This window comes from Mastigoproctus giganteus, chromosome 10 (genome assembly GCF_048544385.1).
Source record: "Mastigoproctus giganteus isolate SK-2022 chromosome 10, ASM4854438v1, whole genome shotgun sequence".
Taxonomy (NCBI): Eukaryota; Metazoa; Arthropoda; class Arachnida; order Uropygi; family Thelyphonidae; genus Mastigoproctus; species Mastigoproctus giganteus.
The window spans coordinates 112659955-112675735 of record NC_143584.1 but is presented as its reverse complement, the minus strand read 5'-3'; the positions used below and the strand labels follow the sequence as shown (position 1 = coordinate 112675735).

The window sequence follows — 15781 nt, the reverse complement described above, 5'->3', positions numbered from 1 at the left end:
TGGGACCAGTGCATTCTGCCTTGGAGATTGCCTCTGTGTTGCCTGATGCACAGGAGTGAGCTCTGTCGTTGAGCTGGGCAGCTGAGAGCCTGATGGGCCCTCGTAATAATTTCTTCGAGGGCATTTACCCTACACCTCAAGCTCTCATAGACGACCATCAGAGCGCTGAGTTGGCACCTAATTTCTTGATACTCCAGACACCTAGCACACACAAAAGCATCCTCCTTGGCTAGATAATGTCCTGTTTTAGAAAGGTCGGCAAACATTTCACATTTCGCACATTTTTTGAGACTATGATGCGTTGGAGAATCCCCACCATCATTTCTTCCCCGAGCCATAGCACTCTCGGTAGTCTGTGATCTTTGCTTTGCAGCTCTAGTCTTGCTCATGATTTCCATTTACATATAATTTAATTTAATATTAAAGGAATTAAGCAAAAGCCAAAAGGATTATAATTTGCTGTTACCAACAGCAAATTCTAATCCTTAACAGTAAATGTGTGCTTTAGTATTAGCCATATAGTGCAAGGAAGCCACAGACAATTAGTCCAGTTAGATCACACTGAAATCTTCATGGCTATTCATGGGTCATCAGACAAAAGCAAATATATCTTCTAGAAATCCAAAGGGGTGAATTTTTAAAGGTTGAATTCTAGTTAATGTTATTTTCTCTGAAGATATGGAGCTCCTATATCATGATGTTTCAACTAATTTTATATTTGATTGTTTCTTCCACAGATTATCACTATTTCTTCTATATAATAGGTCCATTGTTATTTTTCAGTTTTATTTTCAAAACACATATCTTCATAAAAATAAAATTTGTCTTCAAAGGCCATCTTGTGGGCCATGTAAAGAATCCCTAGGGCCACATAAGTACTAGGGGCTGCAGATTGCACATTACTTGTCTAGAGTTATTGCAAAAATTGTTATATAGATAGAAAATAATTCCCTCTCTTTTCAGTGGCTGTTATCTGGACATACTCACGACAAAATATTCTACAAATAAAACTGAAAAATGTGTGAATAAATAATGATTTAAAGGTTGTAAATCAGATTAATAATGCCTAGCCTTTGCACATAACTTATACTATACATTTATTTCAGCAGAAGAAATTGCTGAAGCTACCAGCTCTGATGATGAAGATGAGGATGAAGTACGTATTTTGTTCAAACTTATTAACTTATGTTAAAATAATTTTTGTGCTTTAATCCAATGATTTCCTTAAAAGTCCTTCATTATTATATCTAATTGAATAAGAATATTTTAAGAACTTTTCTTGCCAAGTTTAATTTGAAAGAATGTTGCATTCACTTACAGTTAGATTAAAACTTGAAACCGACAGTCCTTTACCAAAATTGTAAAATTAGATAAAAATTAATTAAATCTATACGTGCTTAATCACTGGTCTAGACACATTGAAAATTGTTATATAGATAGATATAGAAAATAATGTCCCCCTACTAATTAAGGAAATTTAAACATAGTCAAAAATTATATAATACTAATATTATTTTGCCTTTTAAAAATTATGAAAAGTACAAGGAGTGAACTATGGTTTCATTATGGCTTGAGTGAAAATAATCTGAAGTCCTGAAAAATATTAACTGAAAATATTCCTATTATTTATTATTAATTTTATGACTAATTTTTAATATTACAAATAATATAAATATACAAAGTTTAGTCATTCTTTAATTAAATAAATTGATGAATTTTTAACAACAGACAAAATATGGGACTCTTTAAAGTGCAGCACCTTTGGCATCTGCCCTAGTTAGCCAATACCAAATCCCATCCTGATTGCAAAGGTTTTGTATTCAGGATGGGATTTATCCTCTCTTATGTTTGTTGGACAGTAGAGTCTAAACTACCAGTAAATGTAGTGGTCTCAATACTCACAGTGAACAACTTCATTCTTACTGTTGAGAGGCCATTAAGTCCTGTAAGAGACTGTTATAGCAATATCTCATTCCTCAAACAAATGGCAGACTAACCTTCATCACTGTCATTTGTTTGAAATAGTATAGTACTAAGGTAATTTATGGAAATACAAAGTTTTCTCCACTGTGAGCATTATTACTGTTGCATTTATTACCATGTGCTCAGAATGTGAAGAAGGTAATAAAGCAAACTTGAAGACTAACTTATTTGCCAGGAGTAACTCACTTGGAAAAAATCTCCTACATCTCCACTTGGGACCAGCTAACTCAAACCCATACAAGACCATCAGAATTCTCAAACCCTTTCAAAATGATGTGCAAAGAGGATTTCTCCTGTCTTGTTTTTTTGGACAGCAGAGCCTAAACTAACAGTAAATGTAGTGGTCTCAATACTCACAGTAAACAATTTCATTCTTACTTGTTTTATCAGGAAATTGTCACTAGAAATCACCTGCTACCTGATGAGGGTACCTGCTACCTGTAACAGACTGTAATAGCAATATCTCATCACTCAAACAAATGACAGACTAACCTTCATCACTGTCATTTGTTTTAAATAGTGGAGTATTATGGTAACTTATGGAAAAACAAAGTTTGTACCACTGTCAGCATTGGAGGCTTGAAATGGTGGAACCCATGTTCAGTCTCCAGGGCAAAGCTCTGGCAACTCCCCCCCTCATCTCTTCCAATATGCGGTATGATTGATATCTTTTGAGATTAAGATGGACATCATGGCAAGATCCAATCTTCCTTACATTTTGGGATTACAGCTCTAAAATGATGTTCACATGCCGGTTGCTAGATAGTCCACTGGACCAAAACTGTTGGCAACTCTCCAGGAGGCTTCAGGATCAGCAAGTGTATAATCTCACTGCCTCTACTCTGCCAGATAGTGACTGGTGTTGTTATTTGGTTTTTAGGAGCATTAACAGCTAAGGCCATATTGCTCCGGGGATATGCGGTGGTCCTTCTCTGACCTTTCTGCATCCTCCGTATTTGGTGGTCTTGGGCTCGAACTCCGGTCTAATCAAGAAGCATGTGCTATGCATTGTTACTCCTTCCCACCTGGCTATGGAGGTGCCATAATGACTGGAGGGGGGGTCCAAGTAGTGTGTATGTGGGGGACATTGTCAAGGCCATGTTATGTCAAGGAGTTGGGTATATTCTTACCATGTGTATGCCATATCCAAAAATTTTATTACTTCATATAGCATGTCCTTGCCACCTTTTCTTCCTTCTGAATACACCATGAATTTTCAAAATAATGAAAAAAACTTATCTTGTGAAGAGATCTGAACCTCTCAAACACTTCCTCATTCATTTCATAAATATACGTGGTCTCAGTTCTAACTCAGTGATTTCCATTTCCACTTACAGTCTGCCAAACCCCATGTAATTTTTCTTAAGAAATCCCAGTTAATTGAATGATTTGTAGAATTTCTTAAAATACCGATTTAGATTGACTCAAGTTAATAGTGTAGCTTAATTTTTATGGTACTCACCTTTTGTATATAATCTGCAATTGATGCTTGAGATAGGATGGATACTAATTTGAATTTAAAATTGGGATTAATATGGATAAATTTAATTTTGAAACAGAATTAAAATATGCCCAAGGAAATAGAAGTGCACATCTTCGTCCTTGGTTGTCATAGAATTTAAGGTTAAAAATGGTTGAAACTATATCTGTAGATCGAGGAGGCCAATAGCCGTAACGAATTGGCTTTTGTAGTTAGCATCTTCAGTTGGCGATGGTGAGAAGGAAGTGAAACATGTGTATTTAAAGGACTCTATGTTCCTGTGATGCTCTTTGATACATGCGGGAATCTCAGGTGCATGAGATTCCAAACCGGAGAGAGATTATAGGGTAATTTGGCATTTATTACGTTAAAATTAGAATAATGGCGAAACCATTCTATGATGAGGGCTTCGTACTGAAAAATTTTAAAACTAGATTTCAATTTAATGATGGGGATGGCTGAATCAACTAAAGGAGTGTGATTGTACATGTAGTGTGAGTTGTGTGTTTGATTGTCCTGTTCTAAAGCTATTGTAATGATAATACGCTCGTGTATTAGATGTTGTTGTGGAGCCGTATTTAGAGGTGGTGCTACCAATGTAGCATGCATTACAGTTTTGTTGGCATTTGATTAAATAAACAATATTGTTCATGTCACTGATTTGATATTTATGTGTATCTTTATATGAATTAAACATTGATCCTAGTTTACTGTATGCTGAAAATGTGAGGGTGATGTCGGTACCGGCAAATACTCGACGGAATTCTCTGGCAAGATTACTGTGGTAAGGAAGAACGATATGTATGTTACTGCATGTAATGTGTTGGGATAGTTTGTTGATATTATTTTGGGTGGTGGAAATAGTTTGTTGAATCAGCTGAAAAGGGTATTTTCTGGATATGAATTTTTCTGTAAGGTATTGAAGTTCGTTAGATAGATCATCTTGTGTGGAATTGTATTTGATGGCATTATAAATTTGGTTGTAGAGGACGGCTTTTTTAGTACTAAGTGGATGGTGTGACTCAAAATGTAAGTATTTTCCAGTGTGAGTGTTTTTCCTGAAAATTCTAGTTCCGAGTTTGGTGTCCATTTTGTATATGGTAAGGTTAAGGAAATTAATTTGTCCGTTTTCTTCTATTTAAAGATTATCAATTATGGTTTTGTTCCCTATTATAAGGATGTCATCTGCATATCGTGCATATAATTTGATCTTCGAAGGGAAAGGTTGTAATATTTGATTCTCTATGGAGGCTAGGTAAATTTCGGATGGGGGGGGCTGAAATTTCCCCCATCTTAAATTCTATGACAACCAAGGACGAAGATGTGCACTTCTATTTCCTTGGGCATATTTTAATTCTGTTTCAAAATTAAACTTATCCATATTAATCCCAATTTTAAATTCAAATTAGTATCCATCCTATCTCAAGCATCATTTGCAGATTATACAAAAGGTGGGTACCGTAAAAATTAAGCTACGCTATTAACTTGAGGAATCCCAGTTATTGATTGATTCAACCACTGCTCATCTCTGTTGTCCGAATTATTCACTGTATGATTCCTTTCGCTTCAAAGGTGATACTTGTGCATATGACTGTTCTGATATTCCCTGTCAGAGACTTAGTATTTTAGGATTTCTTCTTTTTGATTTTCTCTGGCTTAAAATCTCTCTACCACATTTTGTCAAATTCATCTGTTGCCTCTATCATTCTCCCAACTCCACTAATTCACTTGGAACTCTTTGACTTCCTCTCTTTGAAACTTGACTTTCTCCAGTACAACTTTCCTAAAAGTGGGGTCATTTTCCTTGGTGATTTTAATGTTTACAGTTTCAGCTTGGCCAGCTGGGTCACACAGAGACCCAGCTGGCCAAGATGCTGAGGCTTTTACAATTACTAATGACCTCGCACAGATTATTCATTTAACTACTAGAATACCAGACAGTCCTAACTGCACAGCCAACATGCTTGATCTTTTTCTGACAAACAACCCTTGTAAGTACACAGTTGAGGTAAGTGATCCTCTAAGCACCTCAGATCACAACTTGGTGATGGTCTCTTCTCCAGTGGAGCCTTTTTCTCATAGCCATTCTCAACGTCGTGTTGTTTGTTATTACAAGAATGCAAAATGGGTTGATCTGTGAGCTCTCTTCTTTTCCTTGGCCAGACACAGTAGTGTCTGGCCACATCTTCTGATGCCAGTGTTTGCCCGGATCTTGTCAATGAAATGCATATCTTCGACGACACTTGGTTTTCTAGACAAGATCCCATATCTGTGTTAATGATTACCATGACTTCTAATCTCTCTTGGTATAAGAACATCACAAATATTGCTTCTTCTGCATCTAAAAAATTGGGTTTTCTCTTTCGCTCTCAGCATCATTCTTTTTCTAAACAGCTACTCACTCTAAACAAATATTAAATCCGCTTTAACTTTGATATAGTGTTCCCACATCTGGGATGGGAACAATATTCCGAACAATATTTTGGAGCCTCCAGAACCTCTGTCGGGTTTCTAGATTCCATTCAAAAGACAGCAGTTAGGTTAATTAATGACTCATCTCTAATAAAGTCTCTCCACTCTCAATCTCATTTTTTTTTTTTTTTTTGGCTACATGCCTTTTCTATAGATACTTCCATGGGCACTGTTCTTCTGAATTGGCTTCTGTAATTCCTGCTCTCTCTTCCAAAGCAGTCCAAACACATGTCGCCACCAGTCGTCATCCTTTTACTGTCCAACTTCAAACTCACCGAACCAACTTTTCTTCTTCCTCATTTATTCATTTAACTTCCATTTTCTTTAACAACCTTCCTTCATATGTATTTCCTGAAAATTACAATCTACAGAAGTTCAAGTCTAATGTCAACAAATTGCTTCTTTCACCTTCTCAACCTTCAACCCATGCACAGTACTAAGTACTATAGGTTCTAATACTTCTCATATTTGGGTGCCTCCGTAGCCAGGTGGGCAGGAGCAGCAGTGCGTAGCACATGCTTCTTGAGTAGACCGGGGTTCGAGCCCATGAGCCACCAAATACGGAGGATGCAGAAAGGTCAGGGGATTACCACTGCAGATCCCCGGAGCAATATGGCCTTAGTTGCTAATGCTCCTGAAAACCAAATAACAACTTTCATATTTGAGGTTTTCATTTAAAAAAAAAAAAAAAAAAAAAAAAAAAAATTGACTATTATATTTACTAAGTAGTTTAAATTCCTATTGGCCGAAAAACACAGAAGTATACAAGAAAAGCCGTGCATTTTCGTAAATACAGTTAAATTAACAGCAGCAAGACTGCCTTACTCTCCTGAAAAATGCATGTGCTCAGAACATGAGAAAAGTAATAAAAGCAAACTTGGAGACTGTCTAGCTCATTCACCAGGAGTAACTCACAAAAAAAAATCTCCCACATCTTTCACCACCATTTGGGAACAGCTAATTCATCCTATAAAATAAGACCATCAGAATTCTCAAACCCATGAGGGCAAAGTGACTGAGCATACTAACCCAAAAATCTATATTTGTCTATATTGAAAAAATTTTTAATATGGATTTATCATTTTGACTTTTTCGTATGGTTAATTGCAATACATTTTTTTTTTTTTTTCCATTACAGGCTTTTTGCCAAAATCTGTAATTTTAAGAAATTCCATCTAATATTGTTTCCTGACAACCAACATTACAGTAGATAAAAAAATAGTTCATGTGATACTGTGTTCATGTAATAACCAGATAATACTGTGCAAATGACAACATGTTTTCCATCCATTGCTTCTGTGCAGTTTGGAAAGTTCCATGTGCTATCAAATTCACAAGAAACTGTTATCCATTCTTCCTGATTTGAAGGCAGCTGAAACTTTTTTTATGAAAGTATCAAATACAAAAGGTATTAGAACCTCTAATACTTAATATCATGCATAGGTGGAAGGCTGAAATAACAGAAGATACTTATTAGCATTAGACTTCAATTTTGGTAGATTGTAATTTTCAGGAAATGCATGTAAAAGAAGATTATTCCAGAAGCAGAAGAGAAGGGATAAATGAGGAAGAATAAAAATGAGTTTGGAAATGGACAATGTAAGAATGCTGGCTAGTTACAACAATTATTTGGATTAGTTTGGAAGAGAGTGGGATAATTACACATGCCAGTTCAAAAGAACTAGTGCCTGTGGAAGTAGTTATAGAAAAGGCACACATCAGAAACTGAATATGTATGACATTCTGAGTGGAGAGAATTCGTAACAGATGAGTCATTAATTAACCTGACTGCCCTGTTTTGAGTGGAGTCCAGGCAACCAACCAACCCAAATATGGGAAGATTATTCATTGGTAGGGTGAATTTGAGATTTTTACAGAGTGCATAGTTGTTCAGAAGAAAAGTAATGCCAAGAGCAAAAAAAAAAAAGAAATCCCAGTTTTTTTTATGCAGAGCAAGCAGTATTTACAATGTGCTTATGCAAACAGAGAGAAAGAGAGAGATTAGAAGTCAGGGTAATCCCTAATATACATTTATATTTATCCATGAAAAATATGCAATTAAGAAATCTTTTCTTCTTGCGACATTTGAATTTTTTATAAATCTTTACTTAGGTGAATATCAAAGTAATGATTTACAAACAATCATTTTGTAAATGTTATTTCAATAGTATTTGAAATAAAATTATCTCTTTAACAAATTTACCATTTTGCTTCAACTGTGTGTTCTATTTCTTCTCTTTTGCTGTAATAAAATATAATAGTTATTTCTCAAGAAATAGTTCTTAAAAATATATAGGTACTCATATCTTGGAAATCAATATCTTTTCTATCTGTTCAATATACATTACATATGAATATTCTATCAACATTGAACATCATGATTTCATGATGAACACTGTATTCATATGTTGTATTGATTGACAGAATAATCATCATCGATACAATTATTCTGTATTCTATCAATGTTGAACATCAGATTATTATTTATGGTAGCACTTTTTATCCCAGGAACTTAAAACCTGTTTATAGCAACTGTTTATAGCAAGTAGATTACTAAGAACACCTATTATGATAATACAAAGGGAAAAAATGAATTTTAGATTGGAGAACAGTAGTCATCCATTCCCCTCATAAAAAAAATTATATATTTTTTGTTTTTTTATTAAAAGGGTAAAGAAAAAAGAAAACGTAAAGTAACATTAAAAAGAAAAAGTAAAGAGTATTAAAACCCCAAACTTGAAAGGTATTACAACCTTTAGTACTTAGTACCATGCGTGGGTTGAAGGTTGAGAAGACTGATGACACTTGTTGACGTTAGACTTGAATTTTTGTAGATTTTAATTTTTGGGAAATACATGTGAAGGAAGGTTGTTCTAGAAAACAGAAGTATCAGGTATAAATGAGGAAGAAGAAAAGTTGGTTCTATGAGTTTGAAGTTGGATAGTAAACAGTTGCTGACTGGTTGCAGCATGTGTTCTGACTGATTTGAAAGGGGGGGGGGGGAGGATTATAGAAGTCCACTTAGAAGAAGAGTGCCCTTGAAAGTATCTATAGAAAAGGCATGCAGCAGAAACAGAATTTCATTCAAACATAGGGTGGAGAGACTTTGTAAGAGATGGGTGATTAATTAACCTAACTGCCATCTTTTGAATGGAGTCTAAAACCCTGTGAGATTTTATGTGGGCACTGCGCCAGATGTGGGAACATTATTCCATGGTAGCAGATTTGAGATTTGTACAGAGTAAGTACAAAGAAGAAGAAAAGAATCGCTGAGAGTGAAAGAGAAAACCCAGTTTTTAGATGCAGAGGAAACAGTATTTGTGATGTATTAATGCCAGGGAAATCCCTAATACTAATAGATATGTGATCTTGTCTAGAAATCTGAGTGTTGCCAATGATAAGCATTGGAGCAAAAGAATCCTTTTTATGAACTATAAGACAGGACTGAGTTTTAGAAGGATTGATTTTTATATTTATTAATGAAGACTTATCAAGCTTAATGTCTAAGTTTGCAGATGATGATGTGAAGATTGGTAGAGTGATTAATGACCGTAATCAGGGGTATGCTTCTACAACAGGATCTAGAAAAATTTGCTGATGAGCTGAGAAATGGCAATTGAAGTTTAACATTGACAGATGGTTGCAGGATAGATATGCAGAAATTTTACTTCAGCCAGTGCATGCTTTATTGTTGGGATAAACTTCCATCTGATATTATAAAGGTGAGTAATTAACATAAATTCAAGGAAGAACTATACAAATTGTTAGGAAGGGGAAATTATAGAAGCCAATTCAGAAGAAGAGTGTCCTTGAAAGTATCTATAGATCAAGTGTGTTAGAAGGGGTGGTTAAGTGATATGGATATTGTTGAGGGGGAAGGTTTTTTGGCTGGTGCTCTATTAACCTGCTTTTTTGCATAATTTGCCACTACTAATACTAAATATCAAGTCCTAATGTGTATTAATGACCTTCCAGTGAATGCAAGAAGGTCATTGATATCCAAGAGGAAAAGAGTGGGAGAAAAACTGAACCTTAGGGAATATCAGCATTAGAGGAAAAGTTAGAAGACAGAGAGCAGTCTGCCATCACCTACAGAAAGAGAGAGAACTGGATACCCAATCACAAAAAAAACAGTCAGCAATCCATAAGATTTAGAAGACCTTTATGCCAAACACGATCAAGCATGTTTGAAATGTATTCAGTAATGATATTGATGATGGTATATCAGGCTTAATGTCCAAGTTTGCAGACAATACGTAGGTCAGCAGGATTGTTAATGACACTAATAATAGTATGCTCTGCAACAGGATCTAGAAAAGTTGAGCAGATGGGCTGAGGTGGCAACTGAACTTTAACATTGACATATGTAAAGTACTGCATATGGGAAGCAGTAACCCCAGAATAACGTATCAACTGTGTGGTATTACGCTGACAGTGATAGAGAGTGAAAAGGACCTTGGGGGTAATTGTGCAGGCAGATATGAAGTTTTCTGAGCAGACGGTCTGCAAGAGTAGCTCATGGTGTCTTATCAATGATATACAGGAGTTTTTCTAGCAGAGATAAGGTTTGTTTGTTATTTGGATTTTAGGAGCATTAGCAACTAAGGCCATATTGCTCCAGGATATGTGGTGGTCATTCCCTGACCTTTCCGCATCCTCCATATTTGGTGGTGACGGGCTCGAACCCTGGTCTAATCAAGAAGCTTATGCTACGCACTGCTGCTCCTTCCCACCTGGCTGCGGATGCGTGCAGAGATAAGGAGGTGATTATCCCCTTGTATAAGACAATGGTCAGGCCACACCTTGAGTGTTGTATACAGGTCTAGAGGCCTCATTATAAGAAGGATGTAGAGTTGTTGGAACGAGTTCAGAGAAGGGCAACAAGATTAGTGAATGGAACAAAGGGTTGCTCTTACGAAGAAAGGCTTAAGTTTTGCAAATTACAGTGTCTGAAGACTTAGGTACCTGCAAGGTGATCTGATTGAGGTGTATAAAGCCTGGAATGGTTTGAGCATGCTCAGTGCTGATGGGATTCTTCCTCTTGCTCAGAATAATTGCCTTAGAGGGCATAAATTCAAATTGAGGTAGGACAGTTGTAGGATGGATGTGCATAAGTTTGCCTTTAACCAGCGGGTGGTTGATTGCTGGAACAAACTTCCATCTGTCGTTGTAGAAGTTGATAGTTTAAATAGATTCAAGTCAGAACTAGACAAACATTTGGAGCGAGTGGATGGGTGAAATGAGAAGGGGTTTTTTTTTTTGGCTGATGCTATATAAGCATGCTTTCTTGCATATTATGTGCCTTTGCTAATGCTAAGAGCAACTGCTTGAGTTTCACCCAAACTTTTCAGTTGAGTTTGTTTACATATGGGTAACATAAGCCAGTATATCAAAAATGGATCAACGCTGATGAAATCCATATTGGTGATCATTGATCAGGTTCAAGGTTTCTAGATAGTGTAGGAGTTAATGGTTAATGGATTTCTTCATTACTTTAGAAAGAATAGAAGTAAGTGCAATGGGATGAAAATTGCATGAGTTGTAATTAAAAAGGCTGTTTAATTACAAGTGGCCAGAGATCAATGAGAGCATCACTGAACTCTGGGAAGATTCCATTTGACACGTGAGAGGTTGTAATGTCTGAAAACCAATCAACTCAATTTCATGTTACTAATATCATAGTTATGAATTCATCGTAATCTAAAATTAAGGATAATTCTAGATTATTGTTATTATTAATGATTGTAATCATATAATCATCGCCAATCGTGATTGTTTGGCTTAATTAATGAAAAATATATTAGAAAAAAAGATAGTAAAGAGTCTTTGTCTTTTTTGATAATGATTTTTTAACATCTTCAAATATTCCGAGTGAATATTTGAAGATGGTAACAAACTTTTTTGTGATTTGTTTATTGGAATTAAATTTCAGTTACCAAACATAATTTAGGAGAATTCTCCTTAGAAAAGGAAAATTATATTTGAAATGACTGATATTATTTTAACTTTTTTATCAGTATATTTGTATGGATGATTATTTCAACTTAGGAAGAAGTGGAATTAGAACCTGAATTAGATAATGATGATCCTGTAATATCTGAACCTGGTGAATTAAATGGAGAAAAGCTCCTGGTCTTGGAGTATTCTGCTGTAAGTTTTATACTGTAGTCTTTTAAAATACATTACATTAAAATATTATATTAAAAATATGCAGTCATAAAATTAGTCATTTTTACATGTGCACTATTTCAAAATTTACCTTTTGATGTTGTAAATAAATATTTATTGCTATTTAATATCATTAATACTATTAATTTAATAATGTTTAGATAAAATATTAAGAGTGAATAATTGTATTTATTTGCTGCTGGAAAAGGAATACCATTTCCATATGAAAACTTTGAACCTTAGGCTTATACATTACATAAGACTTTCTAGCTGTTAAAAGTTATAATGTTAATACATATCTATTTGTTTTGTTATTTTTCTTGAAACATTATAAAATAAATCCATAATTTTATTTTCATTTTTTGTGCAGAGGTAGTTTGGTTTCAGTGCATGGTATTAGCATTAGTAGAGGCATATGATGCAAGAAAGCAAGCTTATGCAGCATTGGCAAAAAAAAAAAAAAAAAAAAACCACCACTCCCATTTCACCCATTCCCTCCATTCGTTCCAAATACCTGTCCAGCTGAGCCTTAAATTTATTTAGGCTATCAACTTCCACCAACCAACTACCCGCTGGCTAAAGGCAAATTTCCACACATCTTTCCTCAATCTGAATTTATGCCCTCTCAGGTGATTACTCTGAGCAAGAGGAAGAATCCCATCGGCATTGAGCAGGCTCAAACCATTCAAGGCTTTATACACCTCTATCAGATCACCTCGCTGGTGCCTAGTCTCCAGACACTGTAATTTGCAAAACTTAAGCCTTTGTTCCATTCACCAATCTTGTTGCCCTTCTCTGTACTTGTTCAAGCATCCCTACATCCTTCTTGAAATGAGGCCTCCAGACCTGTATACAGTACTCAAGGTGTGGCCTGACCATTGCCTTATACAAGGGAATAATCACCTCCTTATCCCTGCTAGAAAAATTCCTGTATATCATTGACAAGACACCATGAGCTACTCTTGCAGCCCGTCTGCACTGCTCAGAAAACTTCATATCTGCCTGCACAATTACCCCCAGGTCCTTTTCATTCTCTACTACTGTCAGTGTAGTACCACAGAGTTGATATCCATAATATAATTTAATATCGCTTATAAAGCAACACACAGCAGCAGTACACATGGAAACAATGGAATGGTATCTGCTGAATACCAGAATTAAAGAATGGAAAGATTGGAAAATGGATTGCAAACATCACTGTGTTCGTGTGGCGACCAATGGTGTTTGCATAATTTGGAAAGTAGTGCAAGATGTTTTGGAAATGTAGTCACATTTAATGTATTTAAAGAAGCAGACTGGAACACTTTTCAAAGTAAAGCGTATACTGTATGCAAATTTTTGGAATGTTCATTAAATATTAACAAAAAAATTGAGTGGGAGAAAAAAAATGGTTATCAGTTGGCAGTGCTCTTCTTGGACTAATGTTATTAGTGGAGTCCCCCAGGGTTCAGTACTGAGCCGTTGTTGTTTTCTATTTATTAATGATATTAATGAAGGCATATCAGGCTTAATGTCTATGTTTGCAAATGATGATGTGAAGATTGGCAGAGTGGTTAATGACAGTAATCAGGGTATGCTACTACAACAGGATCTAGAAAAATTAGGCTGATGGACTGTGAAGTGGCAATTGGAGTTTAACATTGACAGATGGTTACAGGGTAGATGTACAGAAATTTTACTTCAGTCAGCGGGTAGTTTATTGTTGTTGTAAAGTACTCCCTTCTGATGTTGTAAAGGTGAGTAGATTAAATGAATTCAAGGAAGAAGTATACAAATTGTTAGTATAGGTGGATAAGTGATATGGGTATTGTTTCTTTTTGTTTTTTTTTTTTTTTTTTTTTTGGCTGATGCTATATTAGCTTGCTTTCTTGCATAATTTGTCACTACTAATACTAAATACCAAGTATGGGAAATACATTAATCGTAGTCCTAAAAATTTTTTTCTATAACTCTTGAAAATATCCTGATTTTGAAGTTTAATAAATAATCATCAACTTGAACCTTAGAAATATCTCCTGTTAAAAGTCATTATAGTGAGGGGCAGTTCTAGGATTTTCTAAAGGGAAGGGCTAAAGCAATGTTCCTGGTCATTGCTTTAGCCCTTCCCTTTAGAATCAATCATTAAGTAATCAAGATGTAGCAGTAAAAATATTCCACATTATTTTAAATATTGTAGGGGCTATAGCCCCTTCAGCCGTTACTTGGAACATCCTCTGATTATAGTGATTAGGATTATGATTTCAGCCTCCTGAATGTATGTAAATCTTAGCAACATTTCTGAAAGGTAAAAAATATGTAAAATCAACTTTGTAATGAAAGATTTTGAAAAAGTGAGCTTTGAACGTAAAATGTCATGTGTATGAGGAAATAGTTTATTGATATTACTGAGTGTTAATGAGGACAAATGATGCAAAAAAGAACTTATTCCACATCAGTCAAAAAAAAAAAAAAAAAAAGGTTGATCATAATTTTCTCACTTTTAAAACGTAACACTCCAGTTCTACCATAAATCTTATCCCACCCTCTGTCTCAGTACCTTGTAAACTAATTGTTCTAGTAGTCAACAATATACTGCCTAAAGTTGTGAACTTCAGAAGACCTAAACTTCCAATTCTTCCCAAAATTTTATATTTGTGCACGCATGTTGTTTCTTCACCTGCCAGTTTGAAAATGCATTCCTCATTTATTCTTCTTCTTTTAAAGGCCTTAAACAATTTTATTTGGTCATCCCTAAGGTGTGTGTCTCTCCTGACCAAAAACACCAACTCAGGGCACCCTGGCCCTATGACTTTAATCCTGCTATCTCGAAGTCCATGGTACTTCTCATCTTCCCTACCTCCCATTCCAATGCTTCACCTGTGGGTCATGCCACCATACATTTGCTGTTCTTAACAGTGCTCCACCCATAGAGGGTGAGTTGCCTCTACAGGGGTATCCCTTCTGTCCCCATTTTTCTACATTCCTGCTGCACGTCCTCCAGTCATCGACCTCCTTCACCTTCATCTATCCTCCAAGCTAGAACTGTCGCTCCTTGCAAACAAAAACTTCAGGGTGTGGGTTTTTTTTTTTTTTAAAACCTCTGGCAAATCCTAGTGTTGCCAGCTCAGGCAACACCAGCATTTGCCCCAGCCAGAAACCTCACACCCTACTTCCTGGTAATGGAGAGATAACAGAGGGACCTTAGGATTTCCAAGGGCCCACAGCTGGAAGACCAGACGAACAACAGACCAACAAAACCCAACACAACATGATGTAGACCAGATATTAACACACACTATCTGGCTTTCACAGAGTTTGTATTTCATCGCAAAAGCACACAACATGTAGTAGTAGTAGTAGTAGTAGTAGAGGGTTAAGGGAGACACTAGTGCCGCTTAACCTGCAACGCTATAGACTATAAACTGTAAGTTTATGGTGAAAATGCTACCCTTCACTCACACTGAGTTGGTGAAACAGTACATATTAGAAACAGTAAAAGTGTTAGAGGAGGGGAAGAAACAGTTTAAAAGTTTTTCAAAAGATTCCTTTATCAAATGATACGGCTACATGACACTGTCATAAACTCACAAACAGTGTAGCTGATCAGTTACTTGCTGAATTGTCTGCATGCAAACACTTTTTCTTAGCCATAGACAAAACTTTGGACTGTACAGATACAGCCCAGCTTGCTGTTTTTGT

At 35.7% G+C, this 15781-nt stretch overlaps 1 protein-coding gene across 7 annotated transcripts in view; it reads left to right on the top strand.

Moving 5' to 3' along the window:
- LOC150079226 (lisH domain-containing protein ARMC9-like) overlaps positions 1-15781 on the top strand; it is a 446058-nt gene that overhangs the window by 333252 nt on the left and 97025 nt on the right. For 6 of the 7 annotated variants that reach the window (XM_090383948.1, XM_090383946.1, XM_090383949.1 and 3 more), the window contains exons 19-20: positions 1107-1156; positions 11984-12085. In XM_090383948.1, coding sequence (XP_090240074.1) covers positions 1107-1156; positions 11984-12085 — 152 coding nt within the window. The remainder of the gene's footprint in view (positions 1-1106; positions 1157-11983; positions 12086-15781) is intronic. The other variant, XM_090383947.1, reaches the window with a different exon arrangement.